At 57.9% G+C, this 15774-nt stretch overlaps 2 protein-coding genes across 2 annotated transcripts; both read left to right on the top strand.

The window, feature by feature from the left end:
- Nucleotides 1-692: 692 nt before the first annotated feature.
- Nucleotides 693-6987, top strand: NCLIV_047720 (conserved hypothetical protein; the record flags this gene model as incomplete). Its single annotated transcript, XM_003884323.1, has 9 exons — nucleotides 693-749; nucleotides 1473-1728; nucleotides 2161-2519; nucleotides 2837-3571; nucleotides 3842-4066; nucleotides 4228-4371; nucleotides 4869-5118; nucleotides 5443-5994; nucleotides 6272-6987. 9 exons carry the CDS (start codon nucleotides 693-695, stop codon nucleotides 6985-6987), a joined length of 3294 nt encoding a protein of 1097 aa, XP_003884372.1.
- A 4387-nt stretch (nucleotides 6988-11374) lies between these two features.
- On the top strand, nucleotides 11375-15380 carry NCLIV_047730 (putative Nucleolar protein,Nop52 domain containing protein; the record flags this gene model as incomplete). Its single annotated transcript, XM_003884324.1, has 2 exons — nucleotides 11375-14114; nucleotides 14680-15380. The coding sequence occupies 2 exons, from the start codon at nucleotides 11375-11377 to the stop codon at nucleotides 15378-15380; spliced, it is 3441 nt and encodes a 1146-aa protein (XP_003884373.1).
- Nucleotides 15381-15774: the final 394 nt, after the last annotated feature.

Here is a 15774-nt window from a genome sequence, read left to right on the forward strand (position 1 = left end):
GCGTTTTTGTGTCTAAATGCAGATGAACTCGCTGCACGCGTGTGCAACACCACTTTCCATTCTGGCTTTTCCGATTTTTGGCTTCCCAGGGTGCCCTCCCGCGTTTTCAGGCGACAACCCTCGGGTGTACATACACCTCACCGGGCGGCAACGAGGGACTTCGTCCGGAGAAAAGCGGGTTCCCCGTGAACGGCTTCCCGAACTGTGGCGGTTTCGTGTGTGCGCAGCGGAGACGCGGGAGTCTGTCTCGGCGCGGGTCCTTCACTTCTGTTACCATTCGACTGCGTTCGGTCTCCTCCCAGACACACTTGCTTCCTCCTCGCTTTCGTGGTCTCGTTCGTTGTCTGTGTCCTCGACAAAAACAAGCGTCAAGCGCGCACACGCAACTCACGAGAGTGCCCGTGTGGTTTTGGCGGCCTCGGCAAAACAGACCTCCCTCTGATTCGCACGGGTTTTCCTCCGTCGAAAACCGCGTCGTTACTGGTCGCAGCGGTGGCTTCTGTCTGCCTCTGTCTCCTTTCTCCTCGCTCTTTCCTTCCTTGACGCTGCGGCAGCCCCCCGCCACAGACGCACGGGCAGAGCGCAGCGACCGCTTGTAGAGCGCGTGCGGACGACTGGCGTCGAGCCAGCTGGAGAGAACGATCAGCTTCTGTCTTCTTCTCTCGCAGCTTCCGCTGAGAACCCTCACCACCATGTGGGGCAAACTTCTCACTGACACGTACAACCGCGTGCGCACAAAGGCTGACGAGGTAAGGACTGCTCTGCAACAGCTGCTGCCTCTCCCCCTGGAACCGCTGGAAATGCGTCTCAGCCCCAACCAAAAGCCTCCCTTTCCAGTTTCAAATCTTGTCTGCCTCCTGGCCTCCTGTCCCTTTTTTCACAGACACATGTATCGATATGGCTACATAGATACATACATATAAATACTCGCAAAGTACTTGGAAGTATACATATATATATATATATATATATACATGTATATGTATGCATGTAACAACAAATGTGTCCATATATGGGGTATGTGTGTACATGTGTATATGGCAATACGGCTGGCAAGTCTGCACAGCCAGATCGGAGTTTTCTTTTGCGGTTCTTCTGGCGAAAGTACCCAAGAGGAGGTTTTGACTAGAGTGAATGTTTGTCTCTTTGAAAGCGCCGCGGGCCTTGAATGCGTGACTCTCTTCCGCCGTCTCCATCCTCCTCTTCTCTCTTCTTCAACCTCCCTTCTGTTCTCTTTTTGTTTCCCCGTTCTTTTGCGTATGTCTCCCTTCTTCGCATGCTCTTCGACTATGTCGCCTTCCTCTGCTTCCTCATCATTCCGTTCCGACCCTTCCGCTCTCCGTTTCTGTCCTTATTTCGTCTCACCCCTCCCTGTCCCCTCGCCGTTTTTCTTTCTCTCTCCCTCTCCCCTCGTTCTTTTCCTCTCTTTGGCATCCCAGGTGTCTCGGCTTCGCGGTGTTTCTTTTCTCCAGGTTCGGCAGCAAGTCTCCAGCACGGTCCAGGCGCAGCAAGCAACAATCACGAAGGCGCGCGACGCGATCCTCGCGCTCGGCGGCTCCTCGCACGGCAGAGTCGAAGGCCGCGCCCATGCGATCGCTCAGGCGGCTGCTGCCGGCCTGAGCGCCGAAGAGCTCATGGCCCAGCTCCAGAAGGAGGCGAGCGGTGTACGTACACTCGACGAAATCCACGAACTGCTGCTTCTCTGGCGGATGCTCACGCTGCAGTCGGGTGAGGCACAGCGAAGAGACGCGCGAGACGAGGGAAGGAAACGAAGTAGCGACAGCCCACGGCGAAGGGGCAGACAGAGGCGACGAAGTTTGGAGAGATCAGACTCTTTCAAAGCGAATCGCGCGCGGCTCCCACTGCTGTCGAATGGAGTCACGTCTTCCTCTCCTCATATGCTTTCACGCATAAAACCGTTCATCTACCTTCATATATTTATATATATACATATATATACATATGGATATTTATGCATATATATACCTCTAAATATATATATATATATATACATTATATGCATGTATATAGATGGAAGTGATTCCTTTGGATATACGCTTCTATAGGCCTTGATAAAGAAGGCGAGCTCGAGTGCGAATGTGGAGACGCGGAGACCACTTGTGGGCGGTGCGCCTCTTTGCGTTGTGCATTTCTTCTCAGCGTTGCACAGTGCGCCGCGCTTCGCGTCTGCGGAGTTCGTGGAAAACCCGCACCCCGCGCAGGTGTCTGCCGACGCGAGTCGAGACGGAGGCGTCCAGGGAAGCGGCGAGGGCGACTTGCTTTCTTCGCCGCTCTCGCCTGCGCTCGCTTCGGATCTTAATGAGGCCCCGGGAGAGGCGGGAGACGCGCAGCTGAGGCGAGAACGTGGCAACGGCGCACTGCCCCCACTGGCCACAACTCCACCGGCGTCGGCGGTCGCCGTACCGCCGCCCGCTGCGCCCTCCTTCGCCCAGGAGCTGGCGGAAGAAGAACGGCGAGGCGAAAAGGCCATCTACGGCGACGGCTTCTCCTTCAAAGAAGTAAGACGAAGGCGCTGCATGGCTGTCCAAAACCCGAGAAAGAGAGAGCGACACTCACACGCGCCCCTTTAGGGTGATGACTTCGCGACGTGCGAAGTGCGGTTCCTCCGCAGCGAACAGACAAGCGCGCCGGCCGCCGTTCTGGCCGTTCCGCGACTTTGCTCTTTTGGGAGAGGCGAGCGTGAAGCGATGACGGAGGCGAAAAGCTGCGCTCCGTTTCCCTTCAGGTCCTCCTTCGGTCGAACGCTCTCGAGAGGTGTCTCCTCGCGGTCGCACGACGAAGCAGCCTGCGCTCGCATTTTGCCGCGCACACGCAGGAGCTTCTGGAGGCGCGGCGGGAGGCGCACCGGCGCTACGAGAAGCGTCAGATGGAGACAGCGGCGCCTCCCGCGCAGGTTCTCACGCCGTCACTTGCGGGAGATCTCCGATCGCCGACTGTTCCGAGCGTCTCTGCGGACGCTGACCCGCTTTCTTCCGCCTCGCCAGCTTCTGGGAAGGGCGGGGCCTCCCAGGAGGCTTTCGCGGAGGCAGCTGCAACTGTTGAACCCGAGGACAAAACGCTCTCAGCCGAGCCAGTCTCTTTGCCGACGCCGGCTCTCGACGCCGTGCTGTCTGTGATGTCGCTCTGCTTGGCCGGGGCGCAAGAGCGTCACTTGGAACTGCTGCATGCGCTCTTCACGGCGGCGGGCGCAGCTGCGGCCGCCAGCAGTGCAAGTGCGCGAGGCCGCCGGGGCGGGGGGCCGCAGACCGCCGAGCGCGATGGAGAGAACTCGAAAGAAAGAGAAGCGAGGAAGAGAGAAGACGCAGAGAAAACGGCCGAGGGAGAGAGGGACACGGAGACGGGGAAGGCCGGACGTTTGGGAACTCGACGTTCAGCTGCGTCGCCGGCGGAGGGGCTCGAAGTTCTCGAGGCGATTTTGCAGCTGCTGTCGACCTGGAAACGAAATTGGGTGCTCGAGAGAAAGGAAGATGCGCGGCGAAGACTGGAGGCCGAGGCGCGACACTTGGCTGCGAAAATCGAAGACTGTGACTTCTGCCAGGACGCCGAAGATGTGAGTCTATAGCTCGGTATATGCCGCTCCCTTCAGAGACTCTTTCTGAGGCCCTGTCGGCCCCCCACCGTCCGCCGGTTGTCTCTGCTTGAAGGGACTGCATGCGCCTTCTGCGACGGCAAAGGACCGAGTTCACAGATGCACAGACTTACAGTCCCGTGTATCGACACGCGGCGTCGAGTGCGCGTTGCGTTTCCGTCCGTGGCGGGTGTCTGGACAGCTGTCCCGGGTGTGTCTTTTCTTCGCCGTCGGGGTTTTTTGCCTGCGCAGGAAGACCCGCTCGTCGCGCACAACATCCGTTTGCTGGCGAATGCGCAGTTGCTCGACTTGCAACAGCGTATCATCTGCGTGAAGCAGCAACTCCTCCTGGAGCAGGCCGAGGACGCGCGCCGGAAGATCGCAGGTCTCGCCTCGCTGAAAGCCGAGAGAGAAGCGCTCGCGCGAACCTTCGAAGGCGCAGAAGAAGCTGTCGAGCAGCAGAAGAAAGAAGTTCAGGTAACCAGAACAACGCGAGAAGCGAGGAGGCGACGACGTTAGGGAAACAGTGGAGTGTCTCGCTCTCTCTCTCTGGTCCGCTGCATCTCGTTTTTGAAAGGCATGTTTCGGTCTTTTTGCGCCGCGAAGAAAACGCTTTCTTTGTCGCGTTTCCGCTTCAGGTTCGCATGACCGAAGCTAGCGAGGTGCTCGTGAAGGAGGCCGCGGGGTTGGACGAGAGGCGAACGGCTTTGAGTGAAAAACTCGAAAAACTGAAACAGGAGCGAGAAGAGCTCGAACAACGCCTCGACACCTGTCTCCAGAAGGTCGGTCCTCCCAAATTCGTCCCCCGCACAGAAAGGTGTCTGTGAACTGCGCCGAGACCCCTGCTCAATACGCGCGTGCTCCTCAAACGTACATATACATGCGTGCGTGTGGATTTGCATTGACACATGTGCCAAAACGTGCTTGTGTATGTCACTATACACAACTCTGTAGTCACAGATCGGTACAGCTGTAAACAGACGTCATGTGTATACGTACACACGCACATCTACATATAAACACATGTTTCCTGTATTGATATGCCTATACCATATATACATATATATGTATATATGTATATATGTATATTTGTACCTGTGTGGAGAGGGAGACCGAGGACAGTGTGCGTGTGGATTGGCGCTGAGTTTGTCCCTTTTTCTCTGCGTGTTCTCTGCACAACGTTTTCTTCTCGTCGCCTCAGGAGGGCTCCTCTGGCTCGAGGTGCCTGACCACCGCTCAGGGACTCTCTAGCGTGTGTCTCGTGTCGCTTTCTCTTCAGATTGCGTCTGTTGAGTCGGAGCAGCTGGAGCTGCAGGGCGAAGAAGAAGGCCTCCATCTTGAGCTTCTTCACGTGCAAAAGCAGTACAAGGAACAGATTCATCTCCACCAGCAGCGGGGGCTCCAACAGAGTCAGCTGCGCGTTGCGCTCGACACGCTGGGGCGCACGTCTGCGAGTCTCGTTGAACTCTTCGAATTCGACGCTGCGAAGAAGAAAGAAACGACCGTCCACGACGTGGACAACCTGAAAGGTGGGTCCTCCAGGGGCGGACTGTCGCGCGCGCAAGAAGCGAGGAAGAGCAGGAAAACAGAAACAGAAGATCAAGAAGAGAGAGGAGAAAAGAACGGAGCAAAGAGAACGAGACACACAGACAGCGCGACATGCCTGCAGAAAAGCCAAGTGAGGAGGTTTGTGTGGGGCGCCGCGGAAGGCGGGAAGACGCAGGTTCTAGTTGTGTGCGCCTTGAGGTGTCTCTGGACTCTCCTTCCAGAGGAGAGGAAAGCGCCACGTCAAAACGGGATCGACCCTACTTTCTTCCTTGCAGTTTCTTCCTGGATTCTTCCTCGCTTCGCAGGAGCCCTGAAGACGCAAGTGTGCCGTCACCTGGCCTTTGAGAAGACGCGTCTCCAGCAGCAAGTCCAGTTTCTGCTTCAGTGCACGCAAGTGCTCGATGCTCTGCAGGCCGAAGGCGAGAAGAGGATGGCCGAGAGCCTGCCGCTCCCTCGTCCCGACGAGCCGGAAAAGCGAAAGGAGACGAGCGAAGAGAGGAGGCCGAGCGACGAGAAGTTTGAGTACGTCGCAGCGTTGTCGGCTGAGGAGCAGGCTCTTTTGTTTGGGGCCCGCAAACGCTTTCTCCGTGGCTGTCGACAGCTCGACCACTTCTTCGCGGAAACGGAACAGTTCGTTTCCCTCCATCGCGAGGTCCTCGTCAGAGCGATTCGCCAGCAGCAGCAGAGCATCCGTCACAGACAGGAGGGCGAGGAGGCTTCCAGCGACAGCTCGGAAGAGACGCGGCAGGCAGAGGACAGAGGCGACGCCAAGAGCGGCGAAGTGGACCCTATGAAAGACCTGGCTGCGCTGTACATCCAGACGAAGAAGCAGCTAGTTCCGTATCTCTCGAAGCTGTGTAAGTGAAGAGGCAAGCTGCAGCGACGCCGACACGTCGGTGGAGAGACATGCAGACGCTCACAAATTTCGCGAAGGGCGATGCGGAGTAGATACCCCGGCGAGAGCTCCGAGCACCTTCACGCTTCCCTCTGTCTGTTTCTTCTGCAAGTTCTTTCGTTTTCAGCTGCTGTTTGAGCGTTCAGTCGCGCCTGCGCTTTTCTCGGTCGCGCAGCCCCGCCTCGCGCGTGGTGTTTTATGGCTCGTTCGTCCGCTTGGGTTTCCTCTCTCCGCTGCAGCTGCGACGTCGGCGAGCCCCCGCGATCGGCGAGCAGGCCCCAGAGGCGCTTCTGCGTCTCATCCGCCTTCGTCTTCCCTCCCGCCTCCCGCGTCCTCGGCTCCGGTGCCTTCTCCGCCTTCTCAATCCTCGGCGCAGTCTCTTTCTCAATCCTCGGCGCAGCCTCTTTCTCAATCCTCGGAGCAGTCTCTTTCTCAATCCTCGGAGCAGTCTCTTTCTCATTCATCGGAGCAGTCTCTTGCCCAATCCTCGTCGCAGTCTCTTTCTCAATCCTCGGAGCAGTCTCTTTCCCAATCCTCGTCGCAGTCTCCTTCTCAAGCGTCATCTCAGTCTTCTTCTCAGGCTGCTTCAGAGTCCGCACTTGTGGCCTCTTCTCTTGCTCCGCTGTCGGGCGTTCCCGGAGCAGAGACGCGACTCGGCGCAGCGAGCGCGGCGAACCAGACGGCTGGGCAGACCGCAGCCGAGTTCCCTTTCGAGGCGACTCCTCCGCCGGGACGTGCGCCGCCCAAGGCGGTGGACGGAGCGCCGAGCGAGGGCGCGCGACAGAGGCAGGACGAGCAGGGTCTCGGGACTCCGAGCCTGCAGGTTTTTGATCTAGAGACGCCGCCCAGATCGCCGAGCGCAAATCCCGAGAGAGAGAACGGCGAGAAGACGTGGGACGGAGACGAAATCGATTTTCTCGACACGGACAAAGTGGACAACTGGCTGATGGAGTGAAGAAAACGAAGAGAAGAGAGGAGAGATGAGAGCAGTGGTGACGTCCAAAGATGAAGGCGCATGAAGCGAGAAAAAAGGAGAGCGGGGTCTGCACCCGGGTTCTTCTCTTTCGTGCTTGTTTTGTCCGTTTTTCGCTCTCGTTTCATGCACACTCACGGCGGCATGGCGATCTGCCTACCCAGAACGGGACAACCGATTTGAGGGGAAAGGACGAGGAGCGAGAAAGAGGCAAAGAGAGAGCGCGATGTGTGACGCACAGGCGCACGGGGCACGGGATGAATGAAAAACAGCGAAAGGAGAGCAATCGGGCTGGTTTTGAAAAGCCGAAAGCCCGAACGGCGAGCGTAGTCATCTCGAGACACACTGCTGGTCAGAGAGAGAGACCAGTTTGTGTGTACCTGTATGTGTGTCGATATGGGTCTGGCTCAAGTGTAGAGATGTGCATGATCAGGTGCATGTGTTTTTCGGGCTCGAGGGCGAAACGTTTACGCATCAAGACAATCAGGCTTCCCGCTTCGGGTTTTTTGCGCGATTTTCTCGTTGAAATCTCGAAACGCGAACCGAGCGCGGCAGATGACAGCCTCGTTTGGGGTTACCCATCTGGCCGACACGAGGGACGCGCAGGCTCTCGATGTGGAGGCGAAGAAAACAAAACTGAGAGAGAAAAAGAGCGTTAGGCATGCCCATGCGTGCCGTTCTCTCCAGTTAGAATGAGACAGTTTTTCCTGTGTGGACAAGGGAGCTAGAGGACGCGCGAACCGTCCACAGTCCGACGAGATGCGCTCTCGAAGGCTGTTACTTGTCTGCAACGCGGACGGTTGTGTCATCGCCCTCAGAGAGCTCACCCTGCTCGAGGAAACTGCCGAATGAATCTTCTGTGAAAAGCCGCCGCGGTTGTTCGTCTTTCCAGGGCTGACATGCGAGGAAAGCAGGCAAGAAAACGCGAGCCGAGGCCGGTTGCGGCTGCGCGGTCACGGGACACGCTCCGCATTGGGTCTTAATCCAGTCTGCATTCTTCCTGTACCGTTGCAATGTGAATTTGCCTCACGTTCTCACGCTTCGCTGGCGTGTACCAGTCTAGTTGGCCGTACAGCGCATTTGTAAGGGAAAACTGGTCTCCACCGGTTCGCGGATATGCCAGCATGCGTTGGAGGTTTCTGCAGGATTTTCTGCACCTTCCTGGATCTGCTTGAAAACACGAAACCGTGGAGAAACATTCTCTTTTTTTACTGGGACAAAGGCACGGTTTGCTAAAGGGGGGGGGCGGTGACAAAGCGAGTTCGGAACATGAGTTAACCGGAGGTTCTCTGGCGGTTTTGTCCAGTGCAAAGAATGAAACGCGCTAGGGGAATTCCGGGAAAGCGCTTCAATTGAGAGCGCCTGGAGGAGGGGCTCAATACTTTTTTCCGCAGGTCATTGTATCCGCAGCTTCGTACCACCGGTGTCGCGTGTGCGCCGAGAGTTCCACTGCTGGTTCTGAAGATACCCGGTTTCACAGGGCCGATGCAGCGCAGGATTCCAGAAAATTTTTTACGAAACTTGTATAAACGGCGAGTACGCGTTCAAGTAGGCACTTCTTCCACAAGTACGGCATACCAGTGTAGAGCAAGCAACGGGAAAACACCTTTTTCGCGAGGGAGCGCTGCGCCCTGGAGACAAAGCAGAGACTGCTTAGCCCCCAGGAGGCACGGACTGCTTGTGTGGCCTGCTGAGATCACTCTTTTTGCGGTGCTTGGACGGCGGAAATCGACGTGGATGATATGCGTGTGCTTTTTCTGGAAGGATCCGTCGGTGCCTCTTCAGCCATTTCGCTCAGTTATAGATCGCGCACGTTTCTTTCACCTGTACCGCCCGTACGGATTTGTTTTGACGACTCGACCACTGTATCGGACGAACAGGCGAGAATCACACGTATTCCATGTGTACCAACCGAATAAAGTTCTCGCATGCACTGAGCCTTCGTGACCCGTCGCTTCTCCCCGATCAAAACTGGTTGACGTGCTCAGCGTACAGCTGTCCACTCTACTTTCTCAAATCGAATAAACCGACACATTATACTACCCAGGGTACTGAATATGGCTCCAGTTATTGAATACAGACAACCAAGTTATGAATATAAAACTGTAAATAGTCCCGGGAATCTCGTACATAATGTACCGTTTCATTCGCTCAAAGCTACACAGTGTAGTGGCAAGTATGTAACCAGCGAGCTACTTATACTTTGACTAAAGAATTCCAAGGTAGAAATGACAGTGACATGGAAATGACATGACTGAAGTGTATCGGCTGCGATCGCAAATAGAGGGAGACCTACAAATAACAAGCTGCAGGTTCCATGTGGACCAGCTACTGCTATTCCACAAGCGACTTACATCTTATATGGTAGATTAGCCACTATCTCATGCTTTACTGCCGGACTGGTTCTATGCTTAAACTAACCCAACAGTGTTAATGACTACAGGTTCCAAGCAAACATGAAAACCTGTATGACATTGACAACACTTTTGGCTGTCTTGAGCAGTCCAGTTGGGTGGTGATGTACAGCAGTCAAATGTAGGACAGGCTTTTCTCAATGGGTTCACTTTTCACTTGTCTGTGGTACGCTCGCTGGATCTTCCTGTACCAGGGGGATTCTCGCCCTGTCTGCCTCCGCTTCCCGTGTGTATGTGCCCGTTTGTCCTAGCCGTCTCTCGTTCTCCCATTTATCTTTTATCTCCTTTCTTCCTCACAATTAACTTTTATCTCCTGTCTTCCCTCTGATCTTCCATTGTGCTGGACAGCTTGCAGTCGAGTTTTTTGGTCTCCTATCAGCGCTCCTCTCCGTCGGCTCTGTCTCTCGACAACTCCGGTCGCTTCGCCCTCCCTCGTTCACGAGACTCCCGGAGTTTTTACCAGGTGGGCACGGGTATATTTCATCGTAACGCAAGCTGCTGCAAGAACACTTAACGTCCCCAGACGCCTTATCTTGCTGTCCATGTTCGGTTTTGCAATGCGACCAGAACACTCCTACATTCTGAGATTTACAACTTGAGTCGCGAGAACAACTGACCGCACCCTGTCTGCTTGGACGCCAAAGCAACCTAGCTCCTAAGGATGTGGACAGAGCACGTCGTCGTCTTCTTTCGACAAAGAGACGGTTTCCTGAAGGCATTGGCGAACCGGGCTCTGACAGACAAAACAGTGTTGCGGCTGATTTGCCTTGCCCAGGTACGTGCTCCTTTTACGCACTTTCTGCTCGGGGCGCGTGTGCAGTCAGTGGGGAAGCTCGCAGTTCGTTCTATTAGCCGATGCGCGCAAGGGGGAGTCGTGCGGCATCGACGGGGCTCGTTGAGAAACAGCCAGTCGTCTCCCTCACTCCCGCGTTCCCTTCTGTGACCTTCACGTCCGACTATGCATCAGTCAAGACGGGAGACGAGCAAAAGCCGGCACAAGAAGGCGCAAACGACGTTTTCTTTTCTCCCCCGCAACCCCTTTTTTCTGGCGCTGAAAATTCCGCCCATAAAGGCCAGAAACTCGGTTGGTTCGAGTCCCTCGCGGGACGAAAGCAGATGGGCAGTATCGAAGAAGTTCAAGAGAAAAAGGGGCAAAACAACAGCTCTACGTTTCGTTTCCCCGGGAATCTAAGGCGTTCCTGATCCACGGAAAGGTCCGTACGCCTCCTAAAAATCGGCGACGAAAAGCGCGGATTCGGAGGAAAATCTGCCAGTGATCCGCGCGGCAATTCGTCGCGTGTTGCCGCTGTGTTGCTCGCCTTTGAGTTTGAGCACCCGGAACAGTTACGTCATTTTCCTTGTCGATTTGTCTTCTTTTTTCTTTCGTCATCTTCTCTCCCTTATCCCGTCAAGTGTGCCTGCGTCTTTTGTGTCTCTATGAAGGCGGGGAAGGCTCCGTTTTCCCGTTTTCCCCGACTCGCATGCGAATGGCGTTCCTGTCTCCGCTCCCTCAGGTGTATATCCACCTCGCTGACGACTCTTCAGAACGTGCCGCGTGTTCCAAGCTCCGTTTCCGTCAGTTCTGAGAGGGTGACAACCGGAGTGAAGAGGAAACAACTACCCTTTCAAGGATACCAAAGCAGTGTCTCTGACCTGAGCCCCTCGGTTCCTAAGCATCCGTTTTTGTTCGCGGCGTGGTCTGTGCTTCCCGCTGCTTGACGGGAAAAGCTTCGTTGTGTTTTCGGCAGCCCGCCTTTCCCGTCTATCGGTTATCTCTTTTCCTCTGACCCTTCTCGCCTCCTTTCTTCCAGGAGAAGCGATATCGCCGGCTCCTTTTTGGCCCGTTGAAGGCGTGCGGACCTGCGTCTCTCACGGAAACACAGAGAGCGCAGGATTGTCTCGCCGCGCTTCACCCACGGTCTCCCGTTCCCTTGTGTGCCTGCTAGGCGGGTAAAATGGTGCGCGTCGGCCGTTCGCACTCTCAGTCCCTCTCAGCGACTTCCTTTCCGTACAGGAATGGAGCAACCCCGGCCGCGCGCGTTCCCGCCGCTCTCGCGCCGCAGTCCCGCCCTGCCGCTTCGCGGGGGGGGGACCACGACGAGCGGCTGGTCGCGATGGCGCGTCTCCTGGCACACACAGACGTGAAGTATCGGAATCAAGGGCTGAAACGCGTCGAGGCGTTTTTGTCGGGAGTTTCGCGGCAGCGGCGGAAGCGAGGAGCGGCGGATGCGCAGGATGGGGAGACGCTCGGCGAGGCAGAGAACGCGGCGGAGAACCCGAAGGCGCCTTCTCCTCTCCCCTTCTCGCAGTATGAGAAAGTTTGGACGACGCTGTACTATGCGGCGTGGCTGAGTGACAAGCCGCTTGTCCAGCGCGAGTTGTTTGTGTGTCTCGCGTTGTTGGAGCGCGTTTTGCCGACCTTTGCGGAGAAGCGGAAATTCTTCAAAGCCTTCTTCCTCGTCATGAAGCGGAACTGGGACAAACTGGACTGTATCCGCGTCAACAAATTCCTTCTTCTCGAGAGAATCATGGTAGCGGAGCTGTTGCACCTGATGCTGCAGGCGGCGAACCGACCTCAAAAGTTCGTGTTCCCCATGGGCCGTTTCCTCGCCGAGCGCATCCTCCTCGATGAGAGGGGCGGAAACGGCCTCGCCCAGCAACTCGGACTGTACTTCCTCTCCGAGTACCGCGTGGCGCGCTCGCAAGACGTTGCCGCCGTCTCGGCGTCTGACGCGTCCTGGACCGAGGCGAAGGACTCAGACTCCGAAGAAGACAGCAGCCTCCAGAAGGTGGGCCAGGAGGACAGCGAGAAGCTCTTCTTTGCCTTCTTCTTCCCCTTCTTCTACGCGGCGTGCTTCACCGAAAGCCCTGCGATGCTGCGGGCGATCCACACGCAAGTCCTCCTCGAACTGAACGAGGAGGACTTGCGCCCGCGGGTACTCGCCGCAGCGCTCTTCACGCTCGCGTCGTTGCCGAGCGTCCGCGGAGACAACCGCCGCGCGCTCTTTCGGACTCTCGACGCCCTCGAGGCCCAGGTCGGTTCGGAAGACCGCGCCTCGTCGCTCTCAGCCGTCGCCGCCGCGTCGCCAGGCATTCAGCTGCTGCTGACGCAGGTGACGTCTCTCCGAGGGTCTGGGACAGCGCCCCGGGCGCCTGGCGAGGACAGTCTGAAGCCGGAGAAGCAAGGCGACGTGAACAGGCGCGGCGGAGCCGCGGCCGCGTACGACGACGGCGAGACCTGCATCTCGTTTCCGCGGCCACTTGCTGACGCGCCCGAGGACGCTTGCGAGGAGGGACCCGCGCGCTCGACGCTCCGCGAAGGAAAGAGGAAGAGAGAGCGGGGAGCGGGAGACAGCAAGAAGCAAGGCGGACGGGGCGAAGGGGGCGAGGGGCTGGAGACGAGCGGGGCCGGCGACAGCGTCTCGAAGAAACTGGAACGCAAAGCCGATCTGGAGGTCTCCAAGGCGGGTCAATGCAGCCCGCAGGCTGCGGCTGCCGTGCACAACGCCGACACCGCATGCACCCCCAAGAAGGCAAAGACGGGGAAACTGGAGTTCGCGAGGACGGAAGAAGCATGCGCGGCTGAGTGCGCCCTCGGGAAGAAAGGAAAGTCTCGAGGCTGTTCCATCGACGACGACGGGTTGCCTGACGGTCTGAGCCAGGCGATGAGCGACGGCGAGCAGTTTGTGGGGAAGCGAAAAAAGTTCCTTGGGGACGCTTCGCTCTCGTCTGGCGGCGCGCTGAACGCGCGGGCGAAGAAACTCCGTGCGGGCGCGCTGGGCTCCGCGGACGCGGCGGGCGTCTGTCTCCTCGCGGCCGGAGACGAGAGCCCTTCCTGGCCCCGAGGGCTCGAGGAGAGGCGACGGGGTGTGGGGCTGCAGGCAGGGAAGGCTGTCTCGGGGTTGAACGGGCCTCGTGGCAGTTTCCTCGCGTCCTCGCTCCTCCAACGCGACGACGATTCCGAGAGCGACACTGCGCCTAGCTTCCTGGGGAGCGCCGTGCACGGTTCATGCTCTCCCCTGTCGCCGAGGAAGAGTCCAGAGAAGGCGTTTTCGAAGGTCCGGAAGGTGCGCGGCACCGACGCGTCCCCGGAGGAGGACGGACGAGAAGGCGGGTCGCCGGAGGCGAAGACGCCGACGCAGAAGCAAGAGAACGCAAACTGCGGTTTAGGGAAGGCCTCGGGTGGGGGCGAGGGAGACACTGGAGAGGCGAGTGCGAAGACAGCTCAGGGCGATGCTTCAGGGTACAGTGGGGACGACACGTGGAGCGGGGAGGGCGCCCGCGGGCAGGAGTGTGGCAGCGATGAAGAGGTGATGGAAGATGACCGGAAGGCGAAGAAGGAAAGGAAAAAGAGACAGAGCGAGAAGCAGAGGAAGAAGGAAGAGCGCCAGCGACGCCGAAAAGAAAGGCGGGGACTGCTGCCATCCTCTCTGTCTGTTCCAGGTTCCACGGACGCGTCTCAGCTTGGAGAGGAGACAGGGGATGAAGCGCCGCTCTTGCGCACTCAGACGAAGAAGACAAAGAAGGTGAGAGCCGCAGGTCTTGCGTCAGAGGCTGCTTCTCCTAGCAACGCGGAGAGAAACGCGGGCGGCAAACACAGAGGATCCAAGACGGGCTTCCTCGTCCCGTCAGGAGCGGCCAGGGCGACGGAAAGAAGGAGAGTTGTTTTCGACCTCAAGCGCAATCGCGTCACAGGTGAGAGCGCGCGACCGAAGCGAAAAAGAGAGGAGGGGCGGCGACGGGGGAGCGCGGAGAGACACGCGGGAACGAGGAAGAGAGCGGGAAGGAGGAAAGGTGAGAAAGAGCGAACGACCGGCCAGACCGCAGGGAGAAAAACCGCTCGAAGAACCGGAGCGCGGCAGGCAAGAGACGAAACAAGGAGGGGAGCAGGAAGAGACGAGAGAGCGCGAAGGGAAGAGGTCGGTTGAGCCGAAGAAGAATGTTACGAGCGTACCTACACACAGAAGGAAACCGACAGGCCGTTGCCTGGTTCTGCGTGGTGCACTGATGCCACTGACTGCAAATGTTTATAACTTTCTTCACACGTTTCTAACACATAGCATTTAACAGTATATAATAGTCAAATACTGGGAAGTCGTCATCTCGAATCCGTGGTGACATCTGGTGACACACACATACACGAGAGACGACTGACGACTCACTGGTCTGTCTCGGTGCGCATCTGGATTGACATTTGCATGCGTTGCGCGGCTCCATCCGTTTCGTGGTTTCCTCTCTTCCCCTGGCTTTGTTGTCGCAGCCTTCAACCGCCTTCAACCTCCTTCTGCAGTGAGTCCCTCGGTGTCGCAGGCAGACTTGCTGCCGGGCGTGCGTCGTCCGACTGCGGGTTCTTGTGGCGGGTCAACCTCCACCTTGTCGTCAAAGGGCGCGGCTGAGGGAGGCGTTGCGTCTTTTGCTTCGGCCTCTTCGCCGTCGCGCCTCAGCTCGGCGTCTCCCTCGCTTGTCTCTGTCTCCGGACTGTCGAGCGGCGCGGAGGACCGAGCTGCGCTCGCTGCGCAGACTGCGCCTGTTCTCAAGTCGATTCTGAAGCGACCCGTAGGCGCCTGTTTGGCGCTGAGTGAGCATCCCCACTGGGTTTCCTCCTCTTCGCCTTCTTCGGGGAATGCATCGGCGGCTTCGACGCCTCGCGCGTTGAAGGCGAAGCCCGCGAATAAAACGCTTGCAGGCCGTTCGCCGAACCTGGGGGCCGCCCTGGCGCTGCCCGACGGGGACTTCCAGAGTCCGTCTCCGACTGCCGAGGGTGCCTTGCAGCTGCCGCTCTTTCTCCCGGGGAAGAAACGGAGCAAGAGAGAGAAGCGCAAGGCCGAGCTGGAGAAGAAGGGAAAGAACAGAGGATCTGCCAAAACAGTGATTGCCCTCCCGAGTGGGAGTTGGGACGCGGTCGCTCATGAGGCGGCGACAGACAAGCGAGAGGAGGAGGTGCACGGCAGAGAGATGTGAGCGCACGCAGGAGTGGCTGCACGGACACGCTGGAGAGGGCTACGGCCGCGGGAGATTAACAGCGAGAGGGGGAGAGACGGGACGCTCGAGGCTGTTTGCGGTAGCACCCTGTCGGTGGTGCCCGTCCCTTCCTGGGTGAGGCTGACGCCCTGCGAACGACCCCTCTCCGTAGGGGTTTCCCGGGCTTCGAGTGCGTTGCACGTTTTATTCGTGGGGAAAGGAAGAGAGACGGTCGAGATTTCGGCAGCGACGGATCGAGAAAAGGGAAGCAGATCCAGCTCGTTCGGCGAGAGGGGACAGTGGCGCGTGAAGGGAGAACGGGCCAAGGCGAGCGGTCGCGGTTGCCTCGCGGTCGCGGTTGCCTCGCGGTCGCGTTGGAGCGTCGAGTGCTGGG

This window comes from Neospora caninum, chromosome X, assembly GCF_000208865.1.
Source record: "Neospora caninum Liverpool complete genome, chromosome X".
Classification (NCBI taxonomy): Eukaryota; Apicomplexa; class Conoidasida; order Eucoccidiorida; family Sarcocystidae; genus Neospora; species Neospora caninum.